Source organism: Urocampus carinirostris, chromosome 17 (assembly GCF_059441175.1).
Source record: "Urocampus carinirostris isolate Australia breed hairy pipefish chromosome 17, RoL_Ucar_1.0, whole genome shotgun sequence".
NCBI classification, from domain to species: Eukaryota; Metazoa; Chordata; class Actinopteri; order Syngnathiformes; family Syngnathidae; genus Urocampus; species Urocampus carinirostris.
This window is the reverse complement of record NC_142365.1, coordinates 10,314,721-10,328,395: the sequence shown is the minus strand read 5'-3', so window position 1 is coordinate 10,328,395 and position 13,675 is coordinate 10,314,721. Positions and strand designations below refer to the sequence as shown.

The 13,675-nt window shown below is 42.4% G+C and overlaps 1 protein-coding gene across 1 annotated transcript in view; it reads left to right on the top strand.

The window, feature by feature from the left end:
- pds5b (PDS5 cohesin associated factor B) overlaps positions 1-12,838 on the top strand; it is a 35,263-nt gene extending 22,425 nt beyond the window's left edge. Inside the window, exons 23-35 of the mRNA XM_088320793.1 lie at positions 1,268-1,404; positions 2,172-2,295; positions 2,376-2,580; positions 3,776-3,890; positions 5,281-5,413; positions 5,488-5,607; positions 5,698-5,760; positions 5,817-5,962; positions 6,038-6,110; positions 7,005-7,411; positions 10,067-10,147; positions 10,267-10,363; positions 12,332-12,838. Of these exons, the coding sequence (XP_088176919.1) occupies positions 1,268-1,404; positions 2,172-2,295; positions 2,376-2,580; positions 3,776-3,890; positions 5,281-5,413; positions 5,488-5,607; positions 5,698-5,760; positions 5,817-5,962; positions 6,038-6,110; positions 7,005-7,411; positions 10,067-10,147; positions 10,267-10,363; positions 12,332-12,364 (1,734 nt within the window). The 3' untranslated portion in view covers positions 12,365-12,838. The remainder of the gene's footprint in view (positions 1-1,267; positions 1,405-2,171; positions 2,296-2,375; positions 2,581-3,775; positions 3,891-5,280; positions 5,414-5,487; positions 5,608-5,697; positions 5,761-5,816; positions 5,963-6,037; positions 6,111-7,004; positions 7,412-10,066; positions 10,148-10,266; positions 10,364-12,331) is intronic.
- The last annotated feature ends 837 nt before the right edge of the window (positions 12,839-13,675 follow it).

The following is a 13,675-nucleotide window of genomic DNA, read 5'->3' as shown; positions in this document are numbered from 1 at the left end:
CTACCTTATGTGTTCCGCGGCACAAACAGCTTGTCTGAAAGTAAGACTTAAGCAGATAGGCTCAATGAACTTAGTAGGACATTGTTAACACAAACTTTATACTTTCAACTCTTTATGGACACTTCAAACAACGCACCCCACCTTTAAATAAGTTTATTGTTTTACACTGTTGTTCTTCCATACATAGTGTACAATAACGTGAAATCTTTTGATCTACATATGGTCATTGTGGCTTTGCCAGAATTGTCTCCTGCCCTGATTTAAATCAGCACATCACTAAATTCAATTCTATATATGTCGGCATACTTATGGATTCAGTAGCTCAGTAGCCTAGATGGTAAGGCGCCCGCTTTGAGACTGGGAGGTCGCTGGTTCGCGCCTCGGCCGAGTCATACCTAAGACTTATAACATTGGTAAAATGGCGGCGCCCTCTGTTGGCTGCGGCTGCATCGGCTCGCTACAACGGGTCAGGTGTATCGACATTTCGTTCTGTGTACATTGTTACAAAGAATGAAAATACAAAGGAAATTATTATTAAATTATTATTACTCAGTTTTTACTTAAGTAAAGAAAAAAGACTTTTAGTCTTAAATCTGAGACTGCAAAAATATTCTTGTGTTAGCTTAGCACTAAGTGGATAAAACAAGGACAAACCGGCTCAAAGATTGTTTCTTTCCCAGGGCCATAACCACCCTAAACAAGCACACTAATCTGTGTGTTAGAATTTTAATGTTGCGTTTTCCAGGTTTGAAAAGTGCTTGAATTTTGAGTGGGGTAGTGCTTGTAAAATTCTGAAATTGTTGGCATGTTTCACGGCAGTCTGACTTGATAAACCAGGTATTAAATGAAGAAAAATAAATTTGCTTAAAAATGATGCTGACATGCCCGCTCCGGTGGAGACCAAGATGCCGGGTACTGGAGCTATTGTTAATTGGCTTCAAAAGTGCTTCAGTTTGACCATGAAAAAGTATATGAACCCTGTGTTATGATGCCCTTTCATTATAACTTAAGCCAGTCACCAAGCACCACTTGGTAAATATTTTTTTTCAATTTATCCTGACAGTCATATCTTATTTTCTTTTTGGTCTTTCTTTTTTACCTGTTTACCTTCGGAGTGCCATGTCTAATCTTGATACAATGTTTCACAACATTGATATCAATGACAATAAAGATAATTCAATTCAAAATATTGAAAAGTATTAATAAAATCCCATATTTAAAGTAAAGAACTATTTTGCTTTTCTTTTTTTTTCTTTTTTTTTTTTAGATCCAGGGCATCAAGTTGATGGTGAGATGGCTGCTAGGCGTGAAGAACAACCAGAGCAAGTCGGGCAACTCCACCCTGCGCATGCTGACGGCCATCCTACACAGCGACGGTGATCTCACCGAGCAAGGAAAGATGGGGTGAGTATGATGTCTGGGTTTGTAGCCAAGGTTATCTCAAGTAGTGGGGCATGCCCCCCTGAGGGAACGTAAGCCTCCATCAATAGAGGGACGCGGGTGCGTTTGACTTTAGGGAACTTTAAAAAAAAAAAAATCCAACTTTCTCTGAATAAAGTGCAATTTCACCTCCACTACACAAGGTCACAGTGGCGTTCTCATTGGCTGAGTGTTTTGTTTACATTTAGCCTCCACGTAGGGCATCGAGTGTAAGCATTGAGTATGAAGTGTAAACCCAAAAATGTAGCAGACCTTCAAGTGACCCCATAAGAAAATATTAAATACTGATACAGAGACAGACCTTGAAAGATGGGTTAAAGAAACAAACAAAAGTCTCCTCACAAAAGCTAAGACAAGGAAGACTTGATGAATTGTACATAGCACTTCACTGCGACCACGCAGAGTGACGTGCAAATACCAGTGTGCTTGCTATGTTAAAACGGTTGGCAGCAGACAGCATGAAGCCAGATAAATGAAGCACTCACTAAGACATTAGAAGCCAACCGCGATGATGAGATGCGTAGATGTACCATGGGCGGAGGTGACATGTCACCACCAATATCGAGTAATCGTTGTTTTGTCCCCACCAAAATTATATGATCAATTAAAAAAAGAAGGGGGGGGGGTGGCGAAGGTCATTTCTTCTTCTGAAGGGGGACGTGACAGAAAAAAATCAAGAAGCACTGCTTTGTAGCAAGGTGGCGTACTCATTTTCTTGCCATCAATCTCAGCAAACCCGACATGTCAAGACTGCGTTTGGCAGCCGCTTGCGCCCTGCTCAAGCTCGCCCAGGAGCCATGTTACCACGAGATCATCACGCTGGAGCAGTACCAACTGTGCGCACTCGTCATCAACGTACGGCCACAGATTTCTTTCACGTTCCTTTTTCCTCATCCCATTCACCTGATCGTTTGTCCTTATTTGATGCTGCTCAGGACGAGTGCTACCAGGTCCGTCAGGGTTTCTCGCAGAAGCTGCACCAGGGCCTGTGCCGCCTTCGCCTACCCTTGGAGTACATGGCTGTGTTCGCCCTGTGCGCCAAGGATCCCGTCAAGGAACGGCGTGCACACGCACGCCAGTGCCTGGCCAAGAATGTCAATTTACGGCGCGAGTACCTCAAGCAGCACGCTGCCATCAGCGGTAAATAGGATGTCGATCCTTCTGATTGGTGGTGGGTAGGGCTGCACGATTAACCAAAATCTAATTGATATTGCGATGTGACACAATGCAATTGTAATCGCAAGGCACAGCGGGTTTTTTTTTTTTCAAGGATTTACAGATCCATGTATTTCCCTCCTTTTTTATTTGAGTGATGGCGTGTTTGGCCAACTGGAATTGTCAGTTTTGGTTTTCATGACTTCGGACAATCAGAAGAAAATTTTAACGGCACTAGCTAAAAAAGGTAGGGAAACTTTTGCAAGCAGTGTGTGCGCGACTGATAAGATGGTGTATGCTGTCAAACAGGTGGGAGGATGCACAACTGAACCCCAAAACAAACAAAAATGCAACGCGATAGCTAGTAGCCTTAACAGCTTGTTAGATTGAAAGTAAATTCATCAATTAAATCGTTCTCCAAAGAAAGCCAGAAGAGCGAAAAAATATGGTAATCACCAGTGAATGCTCCATGGATTGTTGGCGCTTCCGAGAATCAACTGAGGCGCGTGGGGAGAGAAAGCAATAGCGAGGCTGCAGGTCTGACCCACTGCTACGGCTAGGCTAAAGACTTTTAAGCCACCCCTGCGGAGGCTGTGTTTCACCGCCACCAGACCCATTACCCATGAAATTGATGACCTGAAGCTACAACTTGTGTGAAACCGCTGCATTCGGAATGGTTTTAGTTTAATAGTGGCAGAGACCTTGGTGAAGTCGAGGTTACCCCATGCTAACGTATAGCTAGCCAGTCGCTCTCTAAATCGCTTTCTTACTATGAAAGGAGAAGGCCTCCAATTCCGTTATACTTTTCTATAATGAAAATAATGACCATTTATTCAACTTAAATTTTGTAGCTAACGTGTTAGTCGTATACTCTCAGTCGGGAATGACGTCATCTCGAGGTCTGATTAAGTTGTCGCCCAAAAAAAAAACAAATACAGAAAACCCACTTTTCAAAAATCGCATCAAAATTTCCATACAGATCTGAAAAATCGCAATTAAGGTTTTTTTTGTTCTCAAAATTGTGCAGCCCTAGTGGTAGGTGGTTGTGTGGGTGGGTTCTTCCCTTAATCACTACGATCATAGGGGGCACCATTTCCTGTGTTGTGTCTTGGTCAAGTATAGCCTGATGGAGCCCATCTTTACTTACTGTAATCTGTTACTGTGTTTTGGTTCCAAACAGACAAATTGTTCTCTCTGCTCCCCGAGTACGTGGTGCCGTACACAATCCACCTGCTGGCTCATGATCCTGATTACGTCAAAGTGCAAGACATCGAGCAGCTCAAAGACATCAAAGAGTGAGTTGATTTGGGGGGACACAGTCCAGCCAGTAGGTTAAACATTTACAGTACTGTAACTTTTTTTTTTTTTACTTTTTTTTCCGCATTTTTAAGTTTTTGTTGTACATCAGCTAAACATTTTCTTCCCAAGGCCCTCTGCTGCCATCCCTATCAGTGTGGATGAGCCCCTCTTAGGTCCCATTCCTCACATAGTTGAATGAATGAATGAATGAAAACTTTTATTTCGAACATTAAAATAAAAACAGGACAAAAACAATGAGTCAACTACAAAATAATGTCACATAACATGTTCGAAAAGGGGTAGTCAGTAGTTAGTCTGTGCTTTTCCAAATTGTATTTATGTTATAAATTGTATTAGTATTATTTTTGTATTTATTTTATTTTAACATTTTTTTGTGCGTGTATTTGGTGTTTTGAGTTGTTGGTTGGGAAAAAATGAAGGGATTTTATTTTTAACTTGCTCTGAATGTATTAATACAGCACTCTAACGTATTTCATGAAAAGTGCTTTAAAAATTCATTTAGATTTGATCAGGATTGTTTTTATGATTCAAATGGAGTACTAGATCCTAAATAATAGAAGTGTTTTTTGTTGATGAACAACAAAGTATTGTTAAAGCAGTCAAATGTTCTGACGGTGATTATTTACTTTAGGCCTTAAAGTAATCCGACTCCATATGAAAACAACAATCCATATTTGGTCAATATTTGCTACATTTTCATCCCTTTTGTAAACGTTCAAAATCAGTTTTTCCCTCCTCAAAATGATAAGCAACAAACCTATCTGACTTTTTCCCCAGACATTGAAACTCCCGATGGGAATTATTTGAGTTTGTTTGTGCCCTGTAGTGTTGTTTTTGAATCACTCTTATGTCTATATTTGTCAATGTCATTGCACTATCCCTCTGATGCACTTACAAGTTCGGCCAGTCTCCGAGCACTACCATGTAAATAATTTTCCTAGTCTAACATTTTTATCTTATGTGTCTGTTTTAACTCTTTATCACATGTTTACTCTGCAATTCCTTGTATAATCTTGTAGACCAGGGGCCTCCAACGCGGTGCCCACATAAGGACAGCTGAGGTACCCCAGAACTTCTGAAAGTAGTTTTCTAGTGCTGGGTCATTGTGGTTTTCTCATAAAAAATAGTGGTTGATTTGAGTCTATTTAACCTTACTTCTCATAATAAATTTAGTAATAACACGGTAACAACATGATAAGCTGTTGTTTTAGAAATGCATATTACACTGGGTTTCCTTTGCGCTAATTAGTCACCTAAGTTGCTCTCAGCAAAGGTTGGAGACCCCTGTTGTAAACAGTGTTCACCACGTTATCAGTGACAACAAAGACTATACATTTCGTGATAGGCATTGTATTTCCCTGTCAGAGCTCTGTGGTTCGTGCTGGAGATCATCATGGCCAAGAATGAGAACAACAGTCATGCCTTCATCAGGAAGATGGTGGAGAATATCAAGCAGACAACAGACGCGCAATCGCCCGGGGACTCTAAATCCAATGAGGTAAGCTTCTCATCGTCCTCACTCCCACTTTCTTATTTGCAGCTGATAAAATGTGGCCAAACTTCCCTCTGCAGAAACTCTACACGGTGTGCGACGTGGCCATGAACATCATCATGTCCAAGAGCACCACCTACAGCCTGGAGTCACCCAAAGACCCTGTCTTGCCGACCACCTTATTCACCAAACCTGATAAGGTTGTTACCATAAAAAGAATGCTCTTGTTTGCTAATCAAACTTTACAGAGCTTCGTCACGTGTCAAAATGTGATTTTATTTTTTTCCCAGAATTTCAACAACACAAAGAATTATCTCCCGCCCGAGATGAAGTCGTTCTTCACGGCAGGAAAGGTGAGTTCAATTTGTTGGCGGTCTTGGTACTTATTCTAACACGTTATTCCGCGCAGCCCAAGTCTGCAAACGTCCTGGGCGCCGTTAACAAACCGCTGTCAGCGGCTGGCAAGCAGATCCAAAGCAAAGCGTCCCGCATGGAGACCGGCAGTAACGAAGATTCTTCGTCCAATCCGGGCTCGCCGCAGCGTGGCAAAACCAGGTGGGGGCCACGCCTAATATCCCGATATGCTTAGAAGCACAGGAACTTAAATAATTTGGAGCTTTTTGTCCTCAGGCTTGACAGCACTGAAATGGACCACAGCGAAAACGAGGACTTCGGCAGAAAGCGAGCAGACAGCACTGACAAGGTACAGCGGCCCCTCAATATACGGGATTCAAGCTTGTATCTTGAACAAATTTTCCCCATAAGAAAGAACTGAAAACCAATTAATCCGTTCCCGGCCTCACAAAATCTTCCAAGTTAACCCTAAGTAGCCATAAAACACATCTATCTCTCTGATCACTAAAACCACAATCCAATACTGTAATAACAGAATAGTCATTGATTGTCATTTACATCAACGTGGTGAAACAGTGTATGCAACGTGATTAGACTTGGCACTCCGGGCTAAACATTAAATAAAGAATTAAAAAAAAAAGACTGTCAGAAATAGGCATAAATATTTACAACATAGTGCCAAGTTATAATAATAGTGCAATGAAGATGAGTGCAATAACATTGGCAGCACCAAAAATTCCCATATAATTCGCAAGTCATATATATTTGACCAGCTCGGTGGCCTTGGGGGTATGGCGCCCGCCCCAAGACTGGGAGGTTGAGGTTCAAGGCCGAGTCATACCTAAGACTTAAACATTGGTACCCGTTGCCTCCCTGCTTGGCGTTCAGCATTAAGGGTTGGAATTGGGGGGGTTTGGTCACCTAATGACTCCCAGCACCTTAGTTGGGTTGAGCGAGGGGGCTGGGAATCCCCTCCTCTGAATCAATCTCCCAAAAAGAGTCAGAAAGGACTCTAGCCACCTCCCACTAGGGGGATATGGCTATGGTATATATATATATATATATATAATATATATTTTCACAGTTTAGCACGCTTGTTTATGGTGGTGATACCCTGGGAAAGAGACTCTAAGTCCGTAGCATTTATAAGAGGGTAACAGGTCAAAGAGGTTGTGGCCAAGGGTGAGAAGAGTCCCTTAAAATGTTGCTACTCAGTTTCTCCCAACATTTTGTGTCTTTCCAGGACAGCGAGAAGCCTCGTGGGCGCAAGCGGGGATTGGCAGCCAGCGATGACAGCGACATGGTGAAACCAAAACGGGGACGCAAGAAGTCCGCGGTCACTGCCATGGAGCAAGAAGACCAGTGGGGGGACGATGACAATGGACCTGAGGATGAGCAAAATAGCCCGCCTAAGAAAGGACGCAGGGGGCGGCCCCCCAAGGCAGCCACGGCAGACACCACGCCTGCCAAAGGGAAGAGAGGGCGTAAAAAAGCAGCACCACCGCCAGAGGACGAGGACGAAGAGGATGACAAGTACAGGCAAGACGAGGAGGAGGAAGAGGACAATGAGGACAACGACGCTGGATTGGAGAACGTGGAGGTGAAGACAAGAGCTGGACGACAGACACGAACGCCTCGACGATCTCAAAGGTAAGCGGTGCTCACTGAAATGATGTTTTTGTTTGATTGTCTACGCCTTTTGATATCTTAACACTAGCTTTATTAGCTCAGCCAAATGGGTTTGTTCTGTGTGTTAGCATTAAGCTAACCTGTTTGTTTGAGGCTCCCTGTGTTAGTTTTAAAGAGCAGTGTCACAATGTAACCCTGCACTTCTAAATTCAATAAAAAAGTCAACAGAAAAATAAAATTGCAGCCTTTTAAAAGGATAAAGTTAATAAAATAAAACTAATACACATAAAGTTGGATTTCTATGCAAATGTCAAACAAGGCAGCAGCCGGCTCTCTCCCTCTTTTGATGCTAAACCAACGCAACCATCCTTGGGCCTTAGCAACAAAACAGGAACAATTTCCCTAAGTGTAATTTCAAATTTATATTGACAAAAATCAGAAATCACTTGATAAAAACAGCTACTTTACTGAAAAGTGCCTATGACAGGATCGTGTTCTTGCCTTTTATAAACGCATGCTGTGTTTTATTGCACTCTTTGTGTTTCCCAAATAGGGGACACACTGTGCACGTTCCATTTTGTTGTTGATTATCAAATCCTTAAAATAAAAATGACATAAAATACACTGGTTTCCCCCAAAGTCTTTTAAACTTTAAAAAAAAGTCTTCAATTTGATAACCGCAAATTAAGGCATTATAAAGGTCTTCAATTTTGTCAATAAATAAATTCACCCTGTCTTATCTGTGTGATAGAGCTAATAACTGTATAATAAGTAAACTAACAAAATTATGGAACATTGTGTTGTAAAATTATTTTCCTTTTTTCCGACTTTATTGATCTCTGACCGATAAATGCTATGTGCCCGTCGGAAAATCGAGATTTCCATGTTTTTCCGAAAATGCAGTCTTACGTTGGAGCCTTGGAGTCTCTAACCCGCTGTCGTCGTCTGAGTAACTTTGGGATTGGAAAGTGTAGGTTTAAAGTATAACTAGCTTCAGGCCGTACCAGGAAATGAGTGAGCGGGGTCGGCCAGCTGATGCCCGAAAGCATTGCGGGGCCTCTGGCGCAGCAGGGTAGTGGCGGAAGTTGGGTGCGGACCTCCGTCTTGAGGTCGCCCAGCTGTTCTCCGGAGCCCAAGAGGACCCGGAGCTCACGTGGGCATAAAGGGTCGGGGCGAGCAGTTTGTCATCACAAGCTGGTTCGGTCCCACTGCGTGGTCACTGTGTACAAACCCCCTTCCCCCTATATGCGTTGCATTCTGCGGTGTTTCCCGGGGGTGGGATCCAGGGCCCTTTACTCAGACCCGTCCTCAGCACCTGGGTCAGTCCGTCCTGACAGTGGTGCCTCAGTCTCACCTTTAGTCCAGGCTGGCTTGGCCACGACCAGGGGCCAGTCCCCCCTCAGTGCGAGCGCAGTCCGGCGGCCCTTGCAAGCCAAACCTCAGGCGCCCGGGTACGCAATACCACCCCACCCCTCTTCTTCGGCACGGGGTGGGGTGGAGTGAATACAGGGTCCTTTATGACTTTTCTCCCACGTCTATATGGCATAATAGGTCTATCCATCCATTATCTGCACTGCCTATCCTCAGTAGGGTCGCGGGGGTGCCGGAGCCCATCCCAGCTATCTTCCGGCAGAGGGCAGGGGGACACCCTGAACTGGTTGCCAGACAGTCGCAGGGCACACAGAGACAGACAACTCACTCGCTCATTCACACCTAGGGACAATTTGGACCGGCCAATTGACCTAACATGCTTGTTTTTGGAACGTGGGTGGAAACCAGAGTGCCCGGAGGAAAAAAAACAAGCACGGGAAGGACATGCAAACTCCACACGGGACGGCTCGATCTCATGACCTCAGAACTGTGCTTCACTTGCGCTAACCACTGCGCTGCCGTGCTGCCCATAATAGGTCTAATATTGGTCTTAAATTTTATTGGATGTGGTCTTGAAAATCTCTTTACAAGTCTTGAATTTGATTGGAAGAAACCTGACAAACCCTGAAAATTGGATTTCTGTTTTTGCATTTTTTTTTATCAAGGCAATAAAACATACTTTAATTCATTAAGATGGTAATGAAGTTAAACTTGAGGATTTATCCCATAACACAGTAATCACATGGTACATCGTTCTACGCAAGATGCGCTACATCCAACGTTGTCATTTTGAAAGTAGGCTCATATAGCTAATAGATAAACACACAGCATGTGTTGCATTTATTATAAGGCCCATAAAAAGAAATTTGAGGCTCTAGACAAATTTCGTTTTTGTTTTTGGGGTCCAATATGGCTCTTTCAACATTTTGGATTGCCAAGCTCTGGTATAAGGGTTGAAAAATGTTTCATTTTCAGTATTTTTTCTCCTGGTTTATTTATGGATTTATGTCTCTACTGAGCGAGCACCGTTCATAATTGGTTTTATATAGGGCATTTTGATTTCATGTTTTTACGAATCCACAGCGTGTTCAATTAAAGATGGATTTTTAATTGTACCATTTGAAACACGTCATAGGGGTTAAATATACATCATGCTGAATTTCAGGGAAACACATTCAATTATTCGTCTCAATAGTCGGTGACTGGTCCACTCACTATTCAAGTATATTTTCAGCCCAAGTTGCCAATGAGTTTGTTGTTAATGACCCTAAACTTGTACGACATGACTGTTTTTGCGCTCGTCAGCTCCGACGTGTCTGATTCGACGCCGCAGAAGAGGAGAGGACGACCGCCCAAGTCGGCTCAACCGACCGCTAAAAAGCCAACGTAAGGCAACACAAACCATTTGAGAGGACTGACACAAATAAATGGCTCTTTTAGTTATCCACCGAAATTGCCTCATGTGCAAAAAATTTTGTTTATGACTTCATTTATTTTGCTTTTAGGCGTGGGGGTCGGGCGAAGGCGGCGGCCACAAAAGACGATTCTGAGAACGAAGAGGAGGAGGAGGAAGAAGAGCAGGATGAGGACCCCGCACCCAAGGTGGGTGGAAAAATTCTTCTTTTTATTACTTTTTTGTGTAACGTTACATTACCGAAGTACTGTAGAGCCCGGGATACAACATCAATTCGTACGGCGGTAGGGATCGCAAAGTAAAAAGGGGATAGAAACCTAAGGAAATTGGCTCAGAATCCCTGGTTTACCCCAGATTAACCATCAAATAACAAAATATTATAATATAAGTACTACTCATGTGTAATATCCATGCATATGATTAAATAATATTACAAAATTATATATGTAGAAGTAAAATACAATTTTCTTACTGTTGTAGCTGATGTGCCGAGACTTGAGCTGGCACAGTGGAGTTAGCGGGTGGTTGCAGAGAGACGGATTAAAAACTAAACATATTTTTGTCAAGCCGTAAAATTTCCTTGGTTTTATGGTCTGCTTATTTCTAATAACTTGGTAAGAGTTGCTATTCGTGAGCCATTTTTTCCCGTATCGCTTTATAATCGCAAGCTTCGTTTTCATGGTCATCATATTTTTTTCATATCGTTTAGCCGACTTGCAATCTGTACAAAGTACGCGAGATTCTGAAGCCATTGTGGGAGGTAGTTCATTCAATAGCATATTGGCATTTTCATGATGCCGTGACACAAACCAGCATCTTCTACTAATGGCGGATAAGCATTTTGAAAGACGTTACTCTACATATGCACTAACAGCTCTTTCTTCTTTCTTTTATTGCCTTTTTTATTAACTTATTTTCTCTGCAAAAGTTAGGGAAAATGATGTCGTGTTTTGGTCACTTTGAGTTACTGTAGTCTGCATTCATGTGCTTTTTAGCATTCGTTTTCGGTTGCACAACACCATGCAGGGACATCGAGTTGTTAAATATTACACACCGTACCTTTAAGGTAGCGTTTCTCAGTGGTAAATTGTAATGGGAGGAACTTCCTGCAACTGAAAATGTAAGCTACATATCACTGTAACTTGTCTCAAAAATATTTTGGCAATTTACTCGAGCTCTTTAAAAAAACATATGCCTCAATAAAAATCGCATATGTCTATCGGAGATATACTATTTGTGGCTCTGCAAAATACATACCGTAAATTCCGGACTATAGAGCGCACCTGATTATAAGCCGCACCCACCACATTTTAGGAGGAAAGCCGATTTTGTACATACACAAGCCGCACCTGTATATAAGCCGCATGCGCCCACATTTAAACATGTAACACAAACACAAAATTAACCCAAACCCGACTTCAAGTCCCGCGATTGAAACTAAATGTCCTTCATTAAAGTCCACAGTCCAAAAATCACAGCCGGCAAAATGAACGGAAAATAATACCGGTACTTAAGGTTTGATGCAGACCTGCAGAGTCCAGATCCCGTTGAAAGTAATCCAAAGAAAAAAGTGTATTTTTCTAAAGGTAAGGGTGGGAAAAATATATCAGATGAACACATTTACCCACGCAACTCCTTTTTCTTTAGCCAACTTTTTACCCCCTCTTCTTCCCTTGTCTGTCCCTCACCTTTAGCGGTCCCCACTTAAACTCGGCACCCCACGTTTGTTCCGCCCCTCATTTTTCGTTCATCCGTGCAAACCATATCAGAATAAGTGTCTAAAATAAAAACATTACAAAAATATACAGTTGCAAATACATATTATACATGGGTTACACATATTTACAAAGAAAGATGGTACACCGAGAGAGTTTTCAAAGCTTTAACAATAATAATATGGCTTTGACAGGGCAGTTAATGGTAGCAACACTCGAGCGCCGTTAGAAAATTAACATAAATTGGCCGCATCACAGAATAAGCCGCAGGGTTGAAAGTTAGGGGAAAAAGTAGCGGCTTATAGTCTGGAATTTAAGGTAATTCCCACCGGATATCTTCTTTTAATGGTACTGGAGCATTTTCGAAATTGGGTTTGAAAATGCTTGAATTTTGGCCGTGAAAAGGTGCCCAAACCCTGTTCTTTGAATTCCCCCGTTCAGCGTCGCAAAAAGGCAGCCGGCCGAAGAAGATGAGCCTGCAAAAGAAGCCCGAGAGATGATCTTTGGATAAAACAACATGAACTCGTTCCACTTTTTTTGCCACCAGTTACTTCGGCCCACAGGTGCGCAACAACCACTTCCTGCATCCCGCTTCCTCCTTCCCGTCTTGATGTTGGCCACGTGTGTTAGGTAGCTGTTCACTTAAAACACAAAAAAGAAGAAAAAAAAAGGCAAAACTTGTGCTTGTAAATAGTCTTTTTGTGCATTTCGTGTGTTCTTGTTTGTCGTGTTGGATTATGACTGCAGAGGGGAGCTCACTTTATTGATATTATTATTGTTATTAACAAAAAGAGGGTTCTTCCCATCGCCCTTCCTCCCTCCCTCCTCTCCTAGAGATTATTCATCTGTTTTGTGCCGTCTCCTTTAAAAACATGTTTTTTTGTTTACAGCTTGTACATTAATGAGACATTTTTTACCGTGAATTAAAAAAAAAAACATGAACAATCGCTTGTGTACGGTTGTTTTATTGTCGTTTTAATTTGTGGTGAGTTTGCCATTTTTTTACTATTATATGTTGCCTCAAATGTATTTAATATGAAAATGTTGGTATACGGTAATCCTTTGCTACTTCACGCGTCGGTTATCGCTGGTTCACTGCTTCGTGGATTTTGATTTGAATTGTCTTTATTGTCATTGATATCAACGTATCCTGCATTGTGTTCTGCAGCAGACACCAAAAGCTATCATGGGGACAGGTTGTAGGTGTGTGTGTGTGTTGGGTGGGCGTGACTGCCTGTGTGCGCGACTGTGACAGGCTGGTGAATGCTGTCAGTTAAACTGTGATGCAGGCGCTTAAGTCAATATGCCCACCAAAACAAACTGTGATGCATAGCAGCTGCTAGCTTTTACACGTCACAGTAAAAATAAATTCACCAATTAAATCGGACTCTGAGGAAAGCCAAGAGCGCAAAGAAAGCGGGTGCTCAGTGGATTATTACCAGTTCGGAAAGCGACTGAGGCAACGTCGAGAGAGAAGGCAATAGCTGTGTTGGGGTCGTGCCTACAGCTAGGCTATGAAATAACTCACAAGCTACCACGGCCTAGCCTGGCCCAGCAACACCAGATCCATTACCCATGTAACAAATGACCTGGAGCTCCAACCTGTGGGGAAATGGCTACTTTTAGGACGGTTGTATTTTAATCGTCATAAGGAGCGCTGAAATCGCTAGCCAGCCGCTCTCTAAATCGCTTTGACTAAAAGCCCTCCTATTTCGTTTTAAATATACAGACAAAAAAAAGACCATTCAACTGCGTTTATGTCCTCAGTTGGTAAGGACGCCATCT